Source organism: Egretta garzetta, unplaced genomic scaffold (genome assembly GCF_000687185.1).
Source record: "Egretta garzetta isolate BGI_Z169 unplaced genomic scaffold, ASM68718v1 scaffold16, whole genome shotgun sequence".
NCBI classification, from domain to species: domain Eukaryota; kingdom Metazoa; phylum Chordata; class Aves; order Pelecaniformes; family Ardeidae; genus Egretta; species Egretta garzetta.
Window position 1 is genome coordinate 4,593,249 of NW_009260022.1, and position 23,696 is coordinate 4,616,944.

A 23,696-nucleotide genomic window follows, 5' to 3' on the forward strand; every position below is an offset into this window, starting at 1 on the left:
TTGGTCCAGATATAAAATTACTTTACAGATAATGTGATTTCTCCCTTTCCGGTATGGGAGAAGCTAGGCAAGATAGCAGTAGAAAATAAACCCAAAGCAAAGAAATCTCCAATCTGCTGAAACAAATGTTTGGAGAGCTAAAAACCGTGAAAGTGTGGATTAGGAGGCCTGTTTTGGCATGTCTGAATAACTTCAAAGAGTTTGATGTGAAGAGTAATTTTTGCATGTGGCACAGTCTAATACCAGTTTGAAACACTGCCATTCAGGTTTTTGTTGGTTCTCAGATGGTGGACAGAACCTGCGAAAATTCAGCTATTTCTACCTGTCTCTTAGACGTCCAATTATTACAGTAGATGGCAGTGTATTCCGGTGGGAGCACATCTGAGATGCAGCACTGTTCAGAGCATGGGGAGCTTTACTTACAGGAGTGTCAGCCTACTGGAGGTCACAGTGTTGCAACCAGTACTCCGGAGGTGCACGTAGGTCACCACAGTCTGCACTATTCAGATGATGCGCTTGTGATAGCATATACACAGGAACTTGAATACCTTCTTGAAGCGATAAAAATAATAGAAAGGTAATAAATCAAGTATTGTAATTTTACTGTAATTTATAACGTAAGTATAGTAAGTGTAAACGCTCAAGCAGAGTGACAAAGGAAATGTGTAATCAACAACCCAGGATGATGCCTGGATCAGAAAGTCCTCAATCTGGTCTCACAAAAGGTCAGTGTTCAGAGAAGGACATCTGACATGTTTGCTGGTCACAGGACAGACAGCAGCTAAAGTAGTTCATTATGTCATTGGGAATGGGGACTCTTTAACCACCTGTGAGAAAGAGACTATTCTGTGTAGTCCAACAACTTTATTACTTGGGGAGCTCTGATTCTGGTCTGGCTAAAGATAAAGGGTTTTTTTAACAAACTGCATTGGTTCTCCCTGCAACTTCCAAGGAGACTGGAGTCCCTTGGGTTAGAAGGGAAGCAAGCCTCTATGTCCCCATACCATTTTCAAATGGAAGAATGGCTACCGAGAAAAGAAATGATAATTGTACTTGAAACATCTTTTAGAGAGATTTTCACTCTGTGATCTTCTGGATGGCCTTTAGTGTCGCAGACTTAATCCTGTGTTTAGTCAGAGATCCGTTTCTTGTGAGGGAAGAGCCCAAACAAGAAGAAATCCTGAGAACCTAATGATTCTGCAGAGTGATGGAGATGAGGGCTTTCAGCCAAGCATTGGCACGTACCGAGCATTAGCTGTGTGTGATGTCTTATGTGGGATTGTTGAAGAGTTCTCTGAGGAAGGCTACATCTACAGTCAAAACACGTTTCCCTGCTGGGATGTACGTCAGTGTTACAACTGATCATCTCACCTGGCGAGCTGCTAAGGTGGATTGCATCGTTGTAGATGTCACTGTGTCTGTCTCTGTCAACAGCAGTCTCGATGCCTAGCTTTCAGATCTGGTTTTTGACCATAGCTGCCTCCCCACAAAAGGTTCTTGGAGCTTGTGCCCCCCATCTGCACAGACACATATGGTGTATCCCACAGCCCATCACGGGGGGGTGGGGGAGCAATCAGGCATTCAGAAATGCTTCTCTTTCTAAAGCAAATACCTCTTTTCCATTATTGACAGAAAATTATCCTCTCAATATGATTTCTAAATCCGTAAGCTTCTAGTAAAAACCTGTGGCACAAAAACGTGTAGAAGAAATATGAAATGATGGAGCTTTGTTGATTGAAGCTTGCTTGTCTCTGTTCACGCAGAGTGGCAAAGGGCTCGGGGAGCCAACTTGTCCCTGACCCTGGTGGATCAAATTATGCATTGTAAAGGCATGCAAAGCGTGCAGCCAACCTATTCCTGAAGAATCCATATATAAGGCCGATGATGACATCATGGGTAAAAAAAGCTTATGTTTTAATTGAGGAAATGTGCAGGTCAGCAGCTTACTCCTCTTTCGGTGACACCAGAAGCGACACTTCTGTCTCCTGCAGAGGCTCCTTGCAGTGGGAGGTCCTGCAGTAATCATCCAAAACGAACTTGCCACTTGAGTGTTTACTTTCAAGGGACTTCCTATTTTCTCTTTCTTTCCTTTCATTTAGTGCTGTTATCTTCTCACATGGCCTACCACATTCTAGGCTGCAGAGTTTACTTCCCCACACAGCAATCCACTGGTGGTTTTGATTTCCTTGACAAGGAGCAATGTTTACTTTTTAGGCATTTAGCCTATCGTGTGTTATTCATTGATTAATATCGTTATTAAGAGCTACTGAGATATATTTTATGTAGTCTCAGTAGGAATGATTTTGTGACTGCTTTGAAATGGCTGAAATTAAGCATTTCAGTTGTATACCACCTTAGGTATACAGATTTTGGGAGTCTTGTAAGTAGGTTTTAATTTTTCCAGGCTGTCTGAGGAGCACTCTGAATAGCCTTGGGAGAGAGGGATGAAAGGGTTGAAGTTGCTCCTTGCATCCCTCTGGTCTTTGTGCTACTTGGGCTGCACCAGGTGGCATGTGCCCACTCTGACTTGGCAACCAGGTAGAAGAAAATGTATGAGTTGCTTCGACTCACAAACCTCCTGTTGTGTTTTCAGTGAAACGTGAATAATGCTAAATAAGCATAAAGTTTATTTAATAAATACTAAGCAGAAGAGCTGCAGCCTTTAAACTGCTGAACATGACCTGCAGCACATGGAATCTGGGCCTGCTTACCTCAGGGTTAGACCTCTAGTTTCTTCCTTCCATTTTTTCATGAACAAATGATGAGATCTACTACTCTGTTCCTCCATGGGGAGATAGGAAAAGAAAATTTTAATTTCCCTTTCTACTTGTAAACCCTTTCTTCATAACAGAACATATATATTTAACATCTGGTTTTACTTTTAAAAAAATAAAGTAATTATCCTTCATTATGGGGCATCATTTATATGCAGTACTGCTCACCAGTGGGGAATATCCTCTGTCTTTGGAAACAGTAAGAAGGATCTGATATCACCAAACTCATCCGTTAACTGCTCTTCTGATTAGGAGTGGCATATTCACTGCTTAAATATGTAAGAATTTAAAGTTATATAAAAGTGGTGCTGCGGAGGTTTCAGTTGTCTCCAGTTTCACACCTAAATGTGTGTAGGTGTAACTAGCTTGTTATTCCAGCTTTCAGCCTCGTGAGCTCTGACAGTCAGACTGGATTCCATCTGCCATACTTGCAAACATCAACAGCCAAAAAAAGCCCTTGTTTGTACCCATATAATCCTGCTGTGGGTTTCTGTAGGTGTAGTTGAGTTAAGAAAAGTTGAGTTAAGTTGTAGTTAAGAAAAAGGTCTGTTGATCCTGAACAAGAAGCATCCAGAACCTTCCATTCTGGAATTTGAACTGCTTTGCCTGAGCTTTCTTGATGCCAGACCTTTCTCATGTCTTTTCATTTTAATGCCTGTTGTTATGCATGATACATGATTTTACTTTTTTTTTTCCCCCCCTTAGCAGTAGATTATGTCTGTGTTGGGTTAATCAGAACAAACTACCACTCTCCTACTACACTACTACTAATAATGGCTTCTAAACCCAAATTCTTTGTCATTAAGCCAGAGGTTGACTGCTTTTCTGGAACTGGCAGAGTTTCCATTAGATCTTTCAGTTTAGGTGCAACGTTTTAAAATGTCATGTGAGTGAGTTTGTTGCTGTTTTTTAACAGAGTATGCTTCTGCTGGCTCGCTGTTTGATTACATTAATAGTAACAAAAGCGAAGAGATGGATATGGATCATATCATGACTTGGGCAACTGACATAGCTAAAGGTAAGCAAGATGAGTGATGCGTTACTACCCTACACAGCCAGCGAAGTGTGCAGCTGGTGATACTTTCCCTGTGAAGTCAGGAAAGACTTCCTATACTTTCTTACTTAAACTGTAAAACAAACAAACAAAACCCCCCAAAATAAAAAAGCGAACCCCATTCACTGTGCTTTTGAATATGTTCCTTGGTTGTTATGAATCCAAATGATTTCCAGAGTGAAAATGGCTTCTATGAGCCAGTTTTACTTCTGGTTTTGCCCCCAAGTCCCAAGAGGATAATTTTGCTGATGTAGAGTAATTATGAGGTAAAGTGCATAATTATCCTTACATTTGATTTGAATTGGGACATTTAAAGAAGCTAAGGGCTTATTCTCAGCAAACATACTGGAATTCTTCATATAATAATGCAGAACAAGCTGTTTTGTCGTTGTGTTCTCTGTGACCATACAAGAATTAGTATAAATGAATGAATGAACAGTTAAATTAGTATCTTGGCTTCTCTGTATAGACAACACCTTTGAGGAAATAACTAAATATGACATTAAAAAGCATTAACATACCTGCTGTATAGATGCTCTGAGAGATACATGAGCTTTGATTAGTGCTTTTCATTGAAAGTAGATTATGGGAAGCTTTGCTTCTCCTGCAGCATATCAGTAAGGCATACAGGTATGCCAACTCGTAATGAGGACAATTAGTGGAAACCAGAAAACATGACTGCTGATAGGTGATGGCCATGCTCAGCCTGCCTAACTAGATTGTTCTCTTGTTTTGTGTAGGAATGCACTATTTACACATGGAAGCTCCAGTTAAAGTAATCCACAGGGATCTGAAGTCCAGGAATGGTAAAGCAGCAAAACACTGAAACACTCTGCATTTACTGTTACCCGTTAATGTAGCATTGAAATCTGTACGCGAGCTTTGTGAACGTGCAGCATTTAACACACGCCTTGGCTGTCATCAAGCTGCACTAGGAGTTGTTGAGGCATAGAAGAGCCTGTTGCCTCCTCCCCATCCTGAGGCTGTCTGAGCTCTTTTACAGTCCCTGGCGTCATTTAGAGCACTGTAGAGGGCTCTTTCAACTTGTGTCTTGCTGACCATGATTGTACCCATCTTATCAGCTGTCAGGCATTGTCTGGGCACTCACAGAATCATAGAATAGAATCATAGAATCATTTAGGTTGGAAAAGACCTTTAATATCATCAGGTCCAACCAGTAACCTAGCACTGCCAAGTCCACCACTAAACCATGTCCCTAAGCATCACATCTACACATCTTTTAAATATGCCTGGGGATGGTGACTCGACCACTTCCTTGGGTAGCCTGTTCCAGTGCTTGACAACTCTTTCGGTGAAGAAATTTTTCCTAATGTCCAACCTAAACCTCCCCTGGCGCAACTTGAGGCCATTTCCTCTTGTCCTATTGCTTGTTTATTGGGAGAAGAGACCAATACCCAGCTTGCCACAGCATCCTGTCAGGTAGTTGTAGAAGGCAGTAAGGTCTCCCCTCAGCCTCCTTTTCTCCAGGCTGAACAACCCCAGTCCCCTCAGCCACTCCTCGTAACACTTGTGCTCCAGACCAGCTTCGCCAGCTTCATTGCCCTTCTCTGAACACACTCCAGCACCTCAGTGTCCGTCTTGTAGTGAGGGGCCCAAAACTGAACACAGTATTTGAGGTGTGGCCTCACCAGTGCTGAGTACAGAAGCATGGTCATTTGCCTACTCCTGCTGGCCACACTATTCCTGATACAAGCCAGGATGCTGTTGGCCTTCTTGGCCACCTGGGCACACTGCTGTCTCATATTCAGTTGGCTGTCAACCAGTACCCCCAGGTCCTTTTCTGCCGGGCAGCTTTCCAGCCACTCATCCCCAAGCCTGTAGTGTTGCACGGGGTTGTTGTGACCCCAGTGCAGGACCTGGCACTTGGCCTTGTTAAACCTCATGCAATTGACCTTGGCCCATCAATCCAGCCTGTCCAGATCCCTCTGCAGAGCTGTCCTCCCCTCAAGCAGATCGACACTCCTGCCCAGTTTGGTGTCATTTGCAGCCTCACTGAGGGTGCACTCAATCCCCTCATCCAGATCATTGATAAAGCTATTAAACAGAACTGGCCCCAGCACTGAGCCCTGGGGAACACCGCTTGTGACCAGCTGCCAACTGGATTTAACTCCGTTCACCACAACTCGCTGGGCTTGGCCATCCAGCCATTTTTTTACCCAGCAAAGAGTACACCTGTCTAAGCCATGAGCCACCAACTTCTCTAGGAGAATGCTGTGGGAGACAGTGTCAAAGGCTTTACTAAAGTCCAGGTAGACAACATCCTCAGGCTTTTGTTCATCCACCAGACGGGTCACCTGGTCATAGGAGGAGATCAGGTTGGTCAGGCAGGACCTGCCTTTCATGAACCCATGCTGGCTGGGCCTGATCCCCTGGTTGTCCTGCCCATGCCTGGTGAGACTCCTCACTTCCTTTTTCTGTTTTGAAAGGTTGAGTACCTGGAATTGGAAAGGTTGAGTTCCCGGAAAGGCTGGCAGACACCAGACACAATAGACCGGATAAGGCCTATTATTTCTTATCTGAAAATCTTGTGGCCTGTTGTGAGATTTGACAGATATTCATGCTTTTGAGTAATACGCTTAGGTGTGGAGCTGCACTGTTTAGTCTGTACTTGGCAGCTGACGACCATTTATGAAATTTGCTGAACATTGCCTTTTAACTGAAACTTTAACTACTAGTAGTGGGATAGGAGGGATACAGATTTTAATAATGCACGTGGGGAGATAATAGTCAAGAAACGTCTAGATCCTCAGCTGTAAGTTTTCTCCTTTTATTAATGAATCTTTCAGAGTGCTTCTTGTTAAGCCTAACTATATTGGGGAGAATGGAGTTATCTCCATTTTAGCTATAGTCATGTTGCTATCTTTGAACTCAGTAAGGCCTGAAAGGTTTTGCATTTGTTCAGAGGCTTGCAGGTATTCAGCAGATGTTCTCTAAAGCTTCTGAAAGAAACCAGGACAATCGTGCATGTGTGCATGTTCAGGTGCTGGCTCACTGTAGGATCATTTTTCTTGATAAAAAGCAAAGTCTTCCACTGTGAAAATGTATTGTGTTTATTTTTAATAGCATTCTTGTAACCTGTTGTTTTTTCATTTTCAGTTGTTATAGCTGCTGATGGCGTGTTAAAGGTATGAACACTTTAATTATTTGTAGAGAGATGCTGCTGCTTGACTCAATTTTTTGAGGCCTGATGAATGATACTCTAATATCTGTGGGTTTTTTATTTATTTTTGCCAGATCTGTGATTTTGGTGCCTCAAGGTTCCACTCCCATACAACACACATGTCATTAGTGGGCACTTTTCCATGGATGGCCCCAGAAGTTATTCAAAGTCTCCCAGTGTCTGAAACATGTGACACGTACTCGTACGGAGTGGTGAGTGCCTCTCATTTCCCTATGCGTAGTAGCAGATCTCTAGTGTGACAGAAGTTGTGTGATGAAAGGACAACAATTCTAAGTAAGGACAACAAAAAATATCACACTTTCTTTCAAGACTGTCCCATAATTTGTAATTACGTGTTTGAAAATGATAGGAAGAACAGTGTCTTGCATGTTTAGTAAGATCTTTATCTGATTAGATTAGCAGATGTCAGTGTGGGAAGTGCATGCTTTACCACAGGTATTCAGCATACGTCTGAAGGCTTTCAGGAGCCACTGAACTATCTTCATCATGAATTTCTGCTTGTGTTTTTTAGTGGATCAGAAGAGAAGAAGGTTGTCTTGCAATAGGTATATAACAGGATTAAATTATTAGAATTCCACTTTGCATAAAATGGAGTCTCACTGATTTTATATTAAAAAGTAAGCCACTTTTACATGCTTAATTGTTTGAAAAACCCTGCTGTCGTTAGCTGTGAGAATAGAGGCTGTACCTCTTGTGGAGGAGGAGGCCCTGTCTAAAAATAGAGAAAAGGCCAGCGTTGCTTTGCCATTTTTCTGAAGGGGGAACAGTCAGTTACAGTTCATCCAAGTGTCAGGTTTGCAGGTACAGTAATGTGAATTATTTCATGCTGTCCGCAGTTAAACCCTAATTTGGTTTTGCTCTGTAATACAAAATAGGCTAGAAATAGCCCTACTGGTCAGACCAGTTGTGTGCCTAGCCCCGTAGCCTTTCTCTGACAGAGAACAGTAATGAATACTTTGGGGAGAAAAGGAAAGAAAGTGGGGTTGTAGTTTCCATGCATATCTGTGTATTAACCATTTCTGGTTTTGGTGTCAATGATGGGTGGCAGAATGAGGAATTATTTCAGTACCTGTGAAGTATTGCCTCTTTCTATTTGAGGGATGGGAGGAGAAAGATGTGAGGGTTTTAAGCTAGCACCTATAGCTATACATAGCTAAGTTAATGTCCCAGTGGAAGATGTCTTAAACTGTTTGCCAAACAGTTGTTTATAGTGGAAAAAAAAAAACAACCCAGAGAGTGGTGATGTGGTGTCGCTTACAAATGAAAGGTTGAAGGTTTGCAAGGAGGGAGAAAAAGTCTGTATTCTATATTAGCAGATTCAAAATCCTTACTGGCTTAACTGAACTAGGTCATAAACAGTAAGGGAACATAAGCTAACAAATGTACATGTTAATGTAAACTGTTACTGGAAACAATCACATGCTGTCTACTGAAGGGAAACATTCCAGTTTCAAAACAAAGCAAAAATGCTAGAGGAGAAATTCCAAACATGGTCTTATAGCTCAAACTGCTCACATAGTCATCTTGGTGTGAATTGACTTTAAGTAACATTCTAGAAATGGGAGAAGGTAAGAAATTGTTTAATATCTTATCATGTCAAGTATTACAGGAGCCTTGGGAACAGTATGTCACACATAGTTTATTTTTCCTCATTCAAAAAGTAAAGCTCCTTTGACAGTTCTGTGCTTGGAGGTAAAATTCAACTACCCTCCGTATGAAAACAGTTCAATGTTGCTAGACTATTTTAATGTGTTTATGGGTGTACAGTGCTACTTAGTATGCATAATAATAATATTTGACCCTCATTTTTTAATATATTGGGTTTGAGCTAATGTGTTTTGTGGGTAGAAGCTTATGAATTGATAAGGAATTTGTCTTTTTATAACTCCAGTCTTGGAAGACCATCGTTTTCAGAGGAGATACAGGGGTAGAAATGAAGAATGGCAGTGGTCCAAGTTCTCTGTTGATGAAATTACTGACAAAATGGGGTTATACCAGCAAGAAATTGTCCGAATATAACATTGAAAGTTGGAATCTCCCTATAATAAGTGTTAGACTATCAGAGAATTAGCTTGGAGACTGAAAACAAAAAAATCTTAGGAAGGGTATTTTTGTCTCTTCAAATGATTATCATCTATAAAAACAAAATTTAAAGAATCCCTTTTCAAAGCGTAACACTTGCCAGCAGCTTTTGTGCTAAAGAGACAAATCTGCTTTTCTTCAGTTAAAATCCTGTTAACAAAGAACAGAATCCTTTCAAATGTAAACTAGGAAGATGCTAGGAATAGATACTCTGTTTGCAGTATTTGTCGCCTTCCCCATGGTTTTCTTTAATTTCTTTTCTGCTATTTTTTTTTCTGACTGGCTTTTCTTTCTACAAACCCAGTCTGTGATTTTAAATATTCTGCTTAAGGTGTGCGAGAGCTTTTTTCCATTAAGTGTCTAAGTCTTTCTGCAACCTTATAGGTCTGAGTTGCTCCTCAGCTGAAAGAAATTTTCCTCTTTGTGAACAGTTGCATATATCTTTACAACGTTCAGATTAGTTTGTCCTGCTCTTCATGGATGGTTAAACAGGTCCATGCATTCTCTTTGAGATATATAGTAAATAATTTAGAATACTGCCATGAAATGCTAAAGCTAAATGTTCCCGGAGATTTATTACAACACAAAGACAGATATTGCACTTCCCTTCAGCCATGATGTGATTCTCTTTTCTAATCCATATCCAAATCCATACTCTAAACAACAGATACCAGGTGTTACAAGTGATCAACCCAGAAATCCACTCACGTGTCATTGTGTGTGTTGCTCAAAAACAATTCCTTGCTTCTCTTCCAGATATGAAAGTGTATGTGGAATGATAACGTTTACTCTAAAAGCTTTTTTGAAATCATGAAGAGAGAGATATATATGCTTAGGATATGTTATCCTGGCAGTATTGTTTGTAGTGCACTGCAGTGTGTGTTTGTGTATCGGTATAAATGTGTTTAATCATAGAAAGCTTATGTGATGTAGCTGAATTATTTTAACACTTATAAGAACAAAAAAGGAAAACCATTAATTGGCTGTTGGTAGCATAGAAACCGCCGTTAAATGTAGCAGCTGTTATGCTCCTAGCAATAGTTCATACATTGCGTTAGCTATGAGAACATGAGTTATTTATAGAGGGAATGTTGGCCAGCTCCTGGGGTTATCCCTTACTTTTTTTGAAAAGAATTATGAGATCTTTAACTTCCACTTGGATCAATGCAGAGAAGACTGACCTAATTTTCATGCCTAAGGGCAGTACCTCTTAAGAGTGCAACACTTTCTGCTCATGCTGTACTTCTGCTGGTTGTGGCTCCTGACCCTCACCTGTGAACACTTTCCTACCAAGAGAAAACATTTTTTTTCAGGGAAGATGTTTAGAGTGTTTGCTTTTTCTCAAATTACTCATTTGGATGTTCCCTATCCTGTATGGCACTTTGAATCTTTGTTGGCTTTGCACTGAGGTGGGGATGTGGGGGTTTTGTTGTTTTGGTTTTTTTTCCTTTTGGTTGTTGCGTAGTTGAGAGGATAAGAATTGAAACGCACAGCTGAGCTGACAGAAGTAAGCATGTAAGGTTTTTCTGAAGGCCATGTAATTCTTATTCTTGGCTTCATGTATAGGATGAACATTCATACATTTGTCTTTCCTTTCTGTTTCTCTGTATGCAAAGATTCATCCAACATCTTCTGAGGCCACAGCTTACAAACCACTACATTAAATGAACTTGCTTTGTTTTCCATCGTTGTGTTTAGCTTGGCTGTTTCTCTGCGAGCGCCTGCTGTCCACCGTCACAGAGATGTGATGTGATCAGGAAAGCAGGTGATCCTTACCATCAGAGATGGGAGGGGAAGTGAACCATGTCAGTCTCAATTAAATTACACCAGAAATGGAAGATAGATTGATTTCTATATAAGGTGAGCCGGGGAGCCGGTTCTGAAAAAGAACAGAGTGTGTCGCACAATAAAGAGGCCAGGGTTGGGCAGGTTGAGGTATGTTTGCTGCTGCTGAGTGACCCTGGGGACAGGAAGAAACAAATGGGAATGCAGAAGATAACCCATTTGCTGCTTTTAAAAAGACTGATAATGCAATCATTTACCTTAGCTGATGGTTCAGGGTAATTGTGAGATGGGGTTGAAGCTCCTATATAACTGAACATAGAGACATGTCACCATTGGAAGGAAAGGCTTCATCTACACTGTTGGCCTGAATATGAGATTTGCATTGTTGTTAGAACATTTTCTGAACGTGTGTAAATAAACACAAGCATTTCTGACATCTCACTACCGGATCTTTTACTATTAGTAAAAAAGAAGGCATTAAGAAAAATTCTTGATGTTTTTCTCTTGAACTATGTGCAGCCTTGAAGAGTTTTAAGCTAGCACTGTTGATTTAGGAAGGCAGTGATCTGTACAGACAGTGGAAATAAACACTAAACGTGTCATGAAAAAGGAATTAAGTGCAAAATGTTCTGCACAAACTTATGTGTATGAATGAAACAAGACAACCCTTAAAATTCACAGTCTTCTGAAAGAAAGGTAGCAGAGCATTAGAGTTTTCCAGCTCAAGGCTCTTGGACACATTTAGCATGTATTTCATTATGTTCTTTACTTGGAAGATATATTTAGATACTGCTCTATCTGATGTGCAAACTTGAGTTTCTTCTCTGAGGTTTCATGGTACAGCTGTACAGATGAGGTGGTTCTGCAAGGCTGTTCAACTGCATATTTGGTTTGGTCCAGGGGCCTTTGTTCTAAACTGGCTGTTCTGTACACTGCTTTTTTGTCTGAAGTTCATGGGACTGCTAAATTATTTCTGTTTGTCACAGTTAAATTTCCTTGTGTACCAGTAGAGAGGTGATAATTGGAATTACAAATTGAGCTGGATTTTTTTTCTTGTAAAAGGAATGAATTGAGGCAAACAAGAAAGTTGAATACCTCTATGATAGCTTTCACCTGACATTTCTTATTCTCAGGAAAACTGTCCCTTTACTTATTTTTCCAAGATACAGTTACCTTTACTAATCAGTCTTCTGACTCAAGCAGAATTATTCAAGTAGGTCTATTGATGGAGTATCCTGTTCACTTGATTAAAGGCCCAACTCTGCTTCAGTGCATTTTTTTCTGCTTGAGCTGCATCTGTCAGTATTCTCACATTTTCTTTCTAATTACCTTCATAGCTGGCCAGAATCCATTCAAAAGATTGTAGCTGGAATAAGCCTGGGTACTAACCCATATAGTGAGGATATAGAGACTTGCATAAGGATCTTAATGCATTTGGTCAGATCCAACATACATGATGTCCTTTTTGTTGTTATGCTTGGTATATGAGCAGAAGAAAAAGTTTGTATGTAGATATTTGTAACAAGATAGTATATGAAGGTTCTGATTTAAAAAAAAAAGGGGGGGGGGAAAGGAATAAAAAAAAAAAAGATACATATATGAGTGAAGGTGCAAAGTGCCTGTTAATTTAGTTGAACTCCAGTATATAGTCCCAATGGCAGAAAACCAAGATGGATTCATTGACTTGAGGTCTTTTTGGTGATGCCAAACTCTTTTCTACAGAGTAGCTTAGATTCTTGGGTACTATGTCACCAAAATGCTAAAGATATGCAAAATTAGGAGATCTTCCTATATCTAAGGACAGTGCATCTGTAGGATACTGAGGACAACAGAATAATTTTCTGTATGCTGTATATTGTTTAGTTTAACATAATCACATACTTGGAGATAAACAATTACAGTGTTGCTTGCAAAATTTTATTTAATATTTTCATAGGCATATTATAGGAGCAAAATACCTTTGGGATTATATTCTGACTACTGAGAAGGACTAGTTGCAATTGTATAGAAATAGTTTTAAATGCAAAATGACTACAGAGCAAAGATGTGTCTAGTTGGGGTTGAGAAGGAGAGGAGTTCATTGTCTTCCCAAGTCTCAACTGCCAAATGTGAACTTTATAGTGTACAAAGAAAGTAAAAAGCATTTTCCATGGCGCTCATAAAATTGCAGGCATTAGACCCCACACAACCCAGTTTTTCATCTTGGCTTTTCTGTAGAGGAAAAAGCAGAAACACTCAAATTAATTTAGTGAGAGGATCTTGCACACAAACACTGGTCCAAGTTCCTGCAAATGGAAACTGGTTGCCTGATAATTGGATACAGAATAGTGCTGTATCAAGGTTTAATAATGTATTTAAAATACAAAGTACAGAAATAAAAATTCTTTTCTTTTTTTCTGTTCCAGGTTCTCTGGGAGATGCTAACAAGGGAGGTCCCCTTTAAAGGCTTGGAAGGATTACAAGTAGCTTGGCTTGTAGTGGAAAAAAACGAGGTAAGACTACGTTTCTACATTCAGGTACATAGATCAGAAAACAGTATTGGGGTTTTGCAAAAGACTTTTTCATCTTCTTCAAATTGAAAGTAAGTTCACGCGTATGGAAAGATTAGCAGTAGGAGCTAACACAAAGGGTCAAAGTGATGTTATTCCTCATGAATGGACCCTTTACATCTAATTGTTGCAGCTTCACGTCGTGATGCTGTAGATCAAAAATTGTACAAGTACTGTACTAGTTTCTCAGTCTCAATTGTAAAACCTAGGGGTTTGTTCTTAGTGATGAAAGAAGCCATTGCGTCCAAGGTAGGGGAACAGTTTAACTCCATCTCCTGCGTTTAGGACATCTTTTTACTGGCCGGGAGTTGATATATCTGTAAGAGACCTTCAGCTACTTCAACTTAACTCTCCCAGCAGGAGTCACTATAGTACAAGAAACTGCCGCTTAGATGAAAATTTCAAAAATAAAAGAAGAAAAAATAGTTTTAAAAAAAGAGAGAAATTACAGTTTTGCCACCTACGTTCAACACTACATTGAAGATGAGCTCCTCACTGGTATCGGCAAGGCTGTGGCATAGCTGCAAGCCTCCTCACGCAGAGCCTTTCCATTTCAAAAGCACTTCAGTGGTGTAAACACCGTTTGTACAGTGTCCCCAGCCTCGCTTTTCTTCTTCTCACAAATTGAGGCTTTCAGTTAGTTGGACATGTGAGCGTATATCTGAACACATAGTCCCTTGATATCAAAGACAGTAACTACATTTAAAAAACATTTAAAGTTGTGACTGTACCACACACAGACAAGCATGGAAATCCTCCACAAAGATGAAACCTCCTCTATCTAGACACAGCGGAAAGCTTGGGAAACATTACAATGGCGAGGCAGTGGCTGTACAATACAGATTCCTATTATTCTACATAAACTGTTTCTCAAAATGCTTCAGAGTTAAACAGAGGAGTTAGGTTTCCTCCTCTTAGTTTAATATTTTTTGTTGGTGTTTTTTTTCCCCTCTCTTTTCTTCTATATGAGGACTGGATTAATTCCAGTGAATGATACTGTGACATACTGATTAGTTGGAAATGCTACACTAACAGTGTGAAGATTACAAATGTGGTCTTCTACAGCGTTTGTCAGAGCAGGAGGCACAAAGATACACCTTCTCCTAGTTTAGGAAAAGCCTCATATGTCATTTTGAAGGAGGAACTATAAAGCCTTCCATCAACAGTACTTGTTTCCTACGCCTACCACGTGCAGCTTTATGTAAGGGGTACAGAGTGGCATTGGGAATGTTGTAAAGAGATGTAGTCATATGCTGAAAGATGTGAGAGGGTACAACACACCTACAGTTTCTCTACAGTTTTCCAGAGTGAGGACTATTTTACTCATGCCTGAAGAAACCTAAGGGGTGACATTTTCAGAGCCAGCTGTTTGTCTGCCAGGTACCACTAGCCTGTGGCTACCATCTTCTTTGGAAGGGTGCCATGGAGCTTAGAGGGCATTAACACTTGCTTACATAGTTTTTATTTTTTCTGGCCATGAGTTAGGGAACATGCCCAGCATAAGCATTGTAAAAGTCAGCTTGTGCTACTTTTCTTCATAGTTTCTATGTCCCAAAGCAAGTGTGAGGGTCAGGTTGTGCTCTCAGTTCAATCTGTTGACATCAGTGGGGTTGCATGGTTCCAGTTCACAACAGAATTGAATCACTGTTGAACCAGTCCTTAATTTTTTGCAGTGCAAGTCTCTTGTTAAAATCAGCATGGGACTGAGGCCAAAGCGTAACTGCGTAGGGTGAAAAATCCCCCTTTGCAAAGCCTGAGCCCAACAAATGAAGTGGATTTTAATGATTCTGTATGGGTCTTTTTCGACTCTCTGCATAATTTCACAGTGCTATTTTTACTCTAGTAGAGTTTCTATACGCTTATATGTATTTTTTAATCCAGAAAAGAAAAACATGAGAGTTCAGATTGTGCTAGGCGTGATCTCATAGTAAGTTACCTTGGAGAAATGTCATCTTTATTATAATATGACACTTTTGGAACCTGCTACCTCTATATTACATGACTGATAACATGCTGCACAAGTGAGACACATACAAATGGTGACTGCAACTGATTTTTCACCCCCTGGAACAGTGAGGGTTACAGACAAATACTGTAGCAAGACTAGGCAGTGTATTTTTAGGCTAATGACTCAAGCAGAGATCAAGCACCAGTACAATTTGTTTATACTTTGTACAAATTTCTGTGTATTTCTTGCACAGAAAGCTTTGCACCTAAAGGTATTACATTATTTTAATAATCATACTCCTGCAGTACCCTGGCTCTGTATCTCATGTTTCCAGTTTTCATGGTGTTCAAATGCTGGTGGAGCAGAATTTGTTAATTCTTACTTTGTCTGCTGAGGCTTGTAAGGCTTTGCAGGTCACACTGTGGTAATATGATGGTACCATTTGACACAACTTGCTCTGCTTTACTTCTGAAGGGGCAATAGTAGGACAGATCTAAGGGTCTTCCTGGCAGGTTGGTCTGAACAGGATTGTAATACCTGTTTTCACCTGTTAGAGGACAGGGAACCCTTTTTCCAGCTGGACCCCTCTTATATTTGGACTCATTTTCACTGAGGAACTGGTTTTTATCTACATTTTTTTTTTTTAATTTAGTATGAAACATCCAGACAGTTAACTGCCTTAGGAAGTGCAGAGGGATCTCCTTATGTGTAATGTTGTTGGGATGCACATTTAAGCAAGTGGAGAGGCTTCAGTATCTGTGTGTGTGTATATGAGAAAGGATTTGCTTTTAGGCTTTCCAATGTGGAGGCAGAGTCTTTAAACTAAAAGTTCTCTCAGACTGGCTGAGGAAATCTCCTCATGATTTAAAACTGTCAGCAAAGGAAACCAAACAAGCTTCAGACTAATTCTCTGTAGTCAGTGGTCCTGGCTATAACCTGCAACTCCTTGTCTTCAGTCATCAGGAAATATTTATGTGAGTTCACTGCGCTCTGTGAGCGCTTTCTGAGATCTGCATGTCCTCATTAATCCTTCTGACCACAGGCTCATGAAACATCTCTGGTGTCATGTAGAGCTTCACTTAACTCTTTTTAACTCACTTAATGTAATCTATATTTCAGCCATTTGTTATATCAAAAGTGATTACAATACTGTACAGCTGGATCATCTGTGTGGACGAAAGGAATTAAGGCAGACTGTATGTTATACCTATCTTGACAAGCATCTTAGAATGCCATGCAGTAACCTCCACAAACGATTATGTTTTAGTATTAAAAGCTCTTTGCCTCGTTTTTAGTTCCTTGTCTCTGAGCTTTCCTAAGGAACTCCATTTGTGCATTTGTTCCATTCCTTCCTTACAGGTCTATTGTATGTTTTGTTAGTGTTAGTAATTTTGATTTTTCTTTTCAATAGGTCAATCCTCAGTTTTTATCTTGTGTTTAAAAGAAAGAAGAGTGTGCTTTACTTCTCTTAATTGCATAGGGAATCTATTAGTAGCAGCTTAAAGGGAAATGCTTCCAATAACTGGTACATTCTCTCTCCATTAGAGATTAACCATTCCAAGCAGTTGTCCCAGAAGTTTTGCAGAACTGATGCACCAATGTTGGGATGCTGATTCAAAGGTAATTTAATTTGTGTTTCATTTCTACACTACCACCCCCTGCCTTGTTTTGCTAAGTGTGTTTAGCGTTTCTTTGGGGACAAGTCTGGGCTAACACTACTGATGCATGCTAATAGATGCATTTCTTCACACAGATAGCTGGGGCTGTCTTTTTTTAATGGGATAACATATTTATACATAAATGTCTCTCTCTTCCTTTTAATCAAGAGTTATTATGCTACTAACTTACATGACTGCTAAAAACAATGACAGTAAGTAGGGTGAGATGGCAAGAATGTAGTGATTTTGGAGCAAGGGAAAAACTGTTCTTTTCTATTTACTTTCAGTATTTAATATTTAATCTTTTTTTGATGTATGTGAGCACTGCGTATGAAAGATCTATTTCAAGACCCAATTTTGATGCCTTCCTTGTGTTGAAAACTTGTAAAGAATAAGTTAATCAATAAAATGCGTGTAGGAGCAGCAGCAACACATTCTAAATTAACATTAAACCTTTCGTAATCTTTTCCCTTAGGACTTTGAATGATGAGCTTTATAATGATTATACTGCAATAATATAATCATAGAAGTAACTATGAAAACAAAGTAAAAATACAAGTTAATTGCCAAAAGCTAAAAGCAAAATTAAAGAGAGTATTTAGTCAGTAAAAGCTTTTGTAGATTATGGGAGTTACCTTCTTTAAATGGACTCTGCTATCATCCTGTTGTACATAAAACTGGCTGGAAGGAGCCTTTGGGCATACTAGCTTTATTACCAAGGATTACCATCTGTTTTCTTTGCCTATGAAGGTATTAGAGAGAGGGAAGGATAGTTAAGGAAAGGAAATTGCACTTTTTTTTTTTTTCAAGTCAAGGCACCAGGAAGAACTTTGTTCCTTTAAACTCAGGAGAAAGTTAGCTACTACTTCAGAGACACCAAGATTAATCCTAAGACAAATTATAGCGCTTAGGTGCTCTAAAGCTAGAACTTGGTATGACCATAGAGTAGCCATAGAAGAACAATATGAGAAAGGAGATTTCCTTTCTTGGTCTTTTTTTTTTCTTTTTTTTTAAGCAAGGAGTTGCTTTCCTACAGAATGGATCTGGAAGGCTGAGATCCATCATCAACGTGTGGTTTCCATGTGAACACCCATTTAAATGCCATTCCCTTGATACCTCCCTCTTTATGCTCTCCACAGAAGGGAGGGGAGAAAAATGCTTTGAGTCTTTTCAGTCTACAAGTAGACTGTTTAAGCTCTAGGTCAGTAATTACTGAAGAGCATTTTCCAGTGGCAACTACTTGTCTTTACTACTCCCAAGCATCAGCATCACTACCAAATGCCACAGAATAAGAATTATTGGAGCTTCTTGTCTGTAATTGCAGCACATACTAGATCAGCTTGCTCTCTGCCTTGCTCTAGCCACATCTGTAAGTGTCCAGAAGGCTGTTGCTGTTTTTCAAGGAGAGGGAGGGATCTGCAGGTTGTAAAAGAGGGATATGCAACCATCGGGCTGAGTTACGTCTGCACAAGCAATTCATGTGGGTTTGGGCTGGTTCCTAGGAGCGTCGTTCCCAGACGTGCCTGTGATGTGTGCAAAGAGTGAATCTAATGTTGGATGGGTTTTTCTGACAGTCTGCTCTTTGCTACTTTTTTCATGCAGCTTCTCCTCTGTTAGGCAATTATAAATGCTTTGTTCACGTGACTGAAATGGAGTACTCTCTGCTCACAGTTTGGGCATGTGACTCACTTATTCGGTCACGTGTTGGGAAAGGATTGCTACTTACAGCTCTCAAAATGCCTTGAAAAAAGGCTGTGTGGCCTGCACGAGCCAAAAGATGGAGCACGCTCCTCTAAAATACTGCTCTGTGTAACGTTCCCTTTTTGCCAGGATTAGCTTTAGAAAATCAGGTAGTTGATGCATGAACAAGTTACTGAAGGTCAAGCAGGGGTGAGCTTGAGGATGTCAGCTGCTCAAAAGTAATTGCTAACATGCATACCTTTAGCCCGCAGAAAGCATGAGATGAGAAAAGAGGGATGTGTGTTTACTGTGGGGCTAAGGAATACACTTGGAGAGCTGCTGCAGAGCAGCTGGAGTGTCAGACAGTGCTCACACCATAACTTCCTCATGGGAATGGACAGTTACTAACGTTGCTTTGAATTCTTAAGAATTTCTTCATACGTGGAGAAAAATGTCCCTAGTGCATTGCTCCACATGATATTTGTAATGGTAGTCTTCATACAGTTTAAGCTGTATAAAGTTGAAACAAACAGTCCCTAGTGGGTTCGAAGCATTTTACTAAAATGCTAATTACTGATTATTTTAAGTCAGTAATTATTAAAGAACAATCTCTGTGGTCACTCAGTATCTTAAATAACTACTTCCACATGTTAAAATCCCTACCAAACAAGCTGCTTTTGCTTGTTGGGTACTAGATAATTGTACAAACAAGGTTGCTCATCACTGATGCCTTTTTTTACTGGGGATATGTGCTTTTGAAACACAGGCAAGTGCTTCTTTCTCATTTCATCTATTCCTTTAGTTTATCTCCATTTTAACATCAGAGATGCTTATAAATTACTGAGTATTTTAATGGAAATCAGAAACCTGGGAACAGAGAAGCAGCAAGAAAGGAAAGCCATATGGATTAAATATCCTGTTCAGTAAGAAATACCGAGTGGAAGGAAACAGTGAAAAACATTAGCAGGAATTATTTCTAGAGGGGCATCTATTTTAAAGATTTTTGTATGAGACATCGCAGATATAAAGGGAAACAACTTTCAAAAGCGACTCATGCCTTGATATTTTAAGAATCTCTTATAAGGACTGACTTGAAATGTCTGACTTTCTCGAAAGAGCTAAGCAGACACCCACTGAAAATAAGCCTTCTTTTTTTTTTTTTTTTTTTTTTTTAAAGACTTTCAGCTTGGGCTTCCAGTTTCAACAATCACTTCTTGCCAGTTTTAACCAAGGTATCAGTCTGCACTTAGAGTGCATTTATTAAATCTGAAATTATCCTTGCCTAGGGGGAAGAAACCAGCAAAACCCACATGACAGCGTAGACCCATGTCTTCTGTCAGCTTTGCCTCCAGGGAATGCTGGTGGTACCTGCAAATTTGGCAGCTACAAAGCCGGCAGGGTAGCTGGTGGCTGTTCACAGAAATTGCACAGCCAGAGATGCACGAGCTTTGTCAGTACGGTGTGACTGTGCATTTGTTCCAGCTCTAGTTGTGCAGCTCAACAGCTCCTTTGCCTGTAGTGTCGGACCGAAAGTGCTGTGTGTTGCTGCTCCTCCTAAATCAGTCAGTGCTTTCACCCATCCTTAGTAAAAGTCCTGTTCTCTGTCATTATTTCCATTCCAGTTATCCAGGCAGGCCTGATAGTGGTCTTGACTGTGCTCACTTAGTGTCAGCCCTGCACTGTACTTCCCAGTATGCCCCCAAGAAAGAAGAAGCAAGCAAAACTCATGGAAGGGTTTTGTGAAAGAATCCTAAATAAGCCATAAAATACTGTAATTAATGCAGCACAGGGATGTTTGCCCTTCATCTCTTCCTGAGAATAGAATTACTTCAGTATAGGTGCACTACACACCTGCCAGTATATTGGACAGTACATAGCAGCAGCAGTACCCTCGTGTATTGGTGGGGAGCCACAATCTCCTATCTGGCAGCTTCCTCACCATTTGGGAAGCTCTTGAATCCCCTCAACAGTTCGTACCCACTGGGGTGGTTACAAGAGATGCAGCTGTAGCAACAAGAAGGGTGTGAGGGCTGTTGGAAGCTCCTCCTGCACCAGAGTTGTCCATCCTGGTTGGTGCCAGGGATGAATTTTGTGCTCGGTACCCTTGGCACGGTATACTCCCTGATGGGGGACGTTTGTGCTCTTCCAGGACATGTTCAGAGGGTCTGCTCAGCCGTGGCAGGCCCAGCAGCATCATGCAGGTAAGGGGGAGGACTGCTGCATCCCCCAGCCCTCCTGTAAATGCGGGGGGACCCTGCTGGGTTTCCACACTGGGACTGGATCAACAAGTGCAAGCAACGTGCTGCTTGACAGGCACCTGCGGCTGCGCTGCCTAGCGCACCCAGGTTGCTGCTCCATGGATGCTGGGCTGGGGGCCAAATTGCATAAGCACACGGTGGCTGGGGCAAGCGCTGTCTGTTGCAAAGAAAATCTGCATAGCTCATCCAACTGCCCGCTGCCTGAAATCATGGAGATGGACCAAAAAATGACAGACAAAGCCTCCAGTTACAGCCGAATAGTGCAGCATTACAGTATAAGAGAGCTTGTCTTTTTTTTTGTTATGCATTTGACACTTTTTCATGCTGTTTGACATTTAAAATAAAGAAATTGTCTTTCTTTTATAATGTGGAAATCACTTGGATCTTCCTCAGAGAGACACCTCAGCATTGTTCCTAATTGTTTTTGTGCTCCCAAATTAAAATGCACGTTTTAATTGCGGCATCTGTAATTTTAGCAGAAATGGTATAATTACAGGCGCGATAGAGAGAGAATGTGCATCATCCCCTTATTATGTATCTACATTTTGTTTCAACCTTTTGTCTCAACCTTGTCTGGGGTCTGTCAAACAGACTAACAGAGTCAGCGCTCTTTCAAGAAACACATTTAACCATGGCTTTTCCAGTTTTCAGTTACTATCCTACTTCATAGCTTCCTTTGGGGACTAAAGGGAAAGTAGAAAATACCAGGAAGTGTTAACTGCTCCCCGTGACTAGTGAGCACAGTGGGTGCTGGATGGGGAGCCCTGGAACAGAAAGTTCAGTAAATGAGCCCAGGACAGAAGAGCACAGACACTGGTGACGTGAGCTCGGCCGCCAGGCGAGACATCCTCCTTGTCTAGCCTCAGTCTTCTCTTCTTCCCCAGCTGCTCCTGAGAGGTAGCTAAGTGAGAGGTTTTCCTGGGAAGTCTGGCCTTCTCTGCAAGAGGGGAACTAGAAACCCGTTTTTGATGGCCAGCTGCATAGCTTGTTCTCACATTAAAGCGTTTGGGTTGCTACCTGTAAAAGGCCATCGGTCTAATTACCAGTTGCTAATGAGTCCAGCCTTCTCTTTTTGGCAGTGTTTTCCTTACTAGCTTGAGTAAAACTATTCTTTAGAATTAAGAATCTTGATGGTTATTGATGCTATTAATATTGTTTAATGCTCTTATTGAGTACTGAAAGTTTTACTGGTAGATATGGGAGACTAAGCTGAGGCTTGAGTCCTCCTGGCTTATGTGACTCTTCCCAAACTGACCTTTTCTTCAATGGGAAGAACAAAAAAACCCCATTTACAAGTTTACAGTCGTCTTGTAGGATGCTGTGTTCAGAAAGCAGCATCCCAATTTCTGTTGCTTGCAGTCTTTCAGCTGAAACATTCCTGCAAATAATTTTAGGCAGCAGAAGTTGTATAGGAATGCAAATGCAGTGTTTTGTTTTGTTTTTTTGTCTTCAGAAAAGGCCATCTTTCAAGCAGATCATTTCAATTCTGGAATCTATGTCAAATGACAGCAACCTTCCAGACCAGTGTAACTCATTCCTGCATAACAAGGCGGAGTGGAGGTAAGTTTCCTTCCTCTCAAGATGAAATGCTGCGGTTTTCCTTTGAAATGGTGTGAGTCCATATTCTTCAGAAAGACATCAGACTCCAATGATGTATTGGTAGAAAATATCTGTGCTTGAGGTATTTTTAGAAAGTAATTTACCTTGTTTTTCAGGAATGCCCAGAATGTTGTGAAGCTTGTATTAGGAGCCAATACACTTAGCTGTACCCTGTATTTATTACTACGCTGGTTTAGGTATCATGATATTTATGGGTTTGTGATGCACATCTGAAAACCAATTACACTTTTTCAGTCAATAGTGTGAGGGCAAAACAACTCAGGTTGTTTGGTGCAATTTTCATAGAAAGTGTATAGGCATATGTTTATATTTAAAAAAGGATGAAGGGTGTAAAAGAGTAGTTTTTCAAATCATGCCTCCATTTGTCTTCACTTGTATGTGTTCTGCCATTTTTTGCGCATTCTCTCCTTTGTACTGACATCGTGTCCACGCATTCAGGATATGCCCAGGCCAGCCCTATTTCTGCATACTGCACCAGTGTTGCTTGAGCATATGATCTTACCCATTGCTGATCGTAATTTTTACTTGTAAGTGATTATAAGTGGAGATTTGAGAAAATTTTACTACGTGACACGGTTTTACAGTAAAAGTTTCAGCCTATTTTCTGTATGTGCCAAAGCTTAAAAAAAAACCCCCTGTCCCCAAAGCTTATTTGTTGGTTAGGAAGCTCGCCGCTTCACAGTGCATCCTTCTGTTTGGAAAAAAAAAAATTGAAATCAGATCTGCATAGGCAGGAGATTTTTACCAGACGCTCGTGCCTCGGTCTGTATTAAGAAGCGCTGGACCCGCTCCAGGTAAGCTGGGAGCAGAAATACGAAAAGATGCCCTGCCCGCAGTCGGCGCAGGAATGGAAGAAAGCCGGAGGATGGGGAAGAGCACACGGAAACGAGGGAGGCTTGCATCAACACCAGCATCCCCCGTTTCCTCCGCCGGCTTCCAGAGGGAAACCGCGGCGTGGAGGTTTCGTCCGGCGAGCGGAAAAAGTGAGCCGGCGCTGGGACGGTGCCCCGGTCACATGGTGGGAGTATAAATAGACGGGGCCGGGGCCGGGGCCGGGGCCCGGGCCGCTCCTGCCCTGACTCAGCA

At 40.8% G+C, this 23,696-nt stretch overlaps 1 protein-coding gene across 5 annotated transcripts in view; it reads left to right on the top strand.

The window, feature by feature from the left end:
• The window catches only part of MAP3K20 (mitogen-activated protein kinase kinase kinase 20), a 94,945-nt gene that overhangs the window by 31,923 nt on the left and 39,326 nt on the right, over positions 1–23,696 (top strand). For 4 of the 5 annotated variants that reach the window (XM_035896283.1, XM_035896280.1, XM_009640787.2 and 1 more), the window contains exons 4-10: positions 3,691–3,792; positions 4,569–4,634; positions 6,946–6,974; positions 7,084–7,221; positions 13,303–13,389; positions 16,940–17,014; positions 22,444–22,550. In XM_035896283.1, coding sequence (XP_035752176.1) covers positions 3,691–3,792; positions 4,569–4,634; positions 6,946–6,974; positions 7,084–7,221; positions 13,303–13,389; positions 16,940–17,014; positions 22,444–22,550 — 604 coding nt within the window. The remainder of the gene's footprint in view (positions 1–3,690; positions 3,793–4,568; positions 4,635–6,945; positions 6,975–7,083; positions 7,222–13,302; positions 13,390–16,939; positions 17,015–22,443; positions 22,551–23,696) is intronic. The other variant, XM_035896281.1, reaches the window with a different exon arrangement.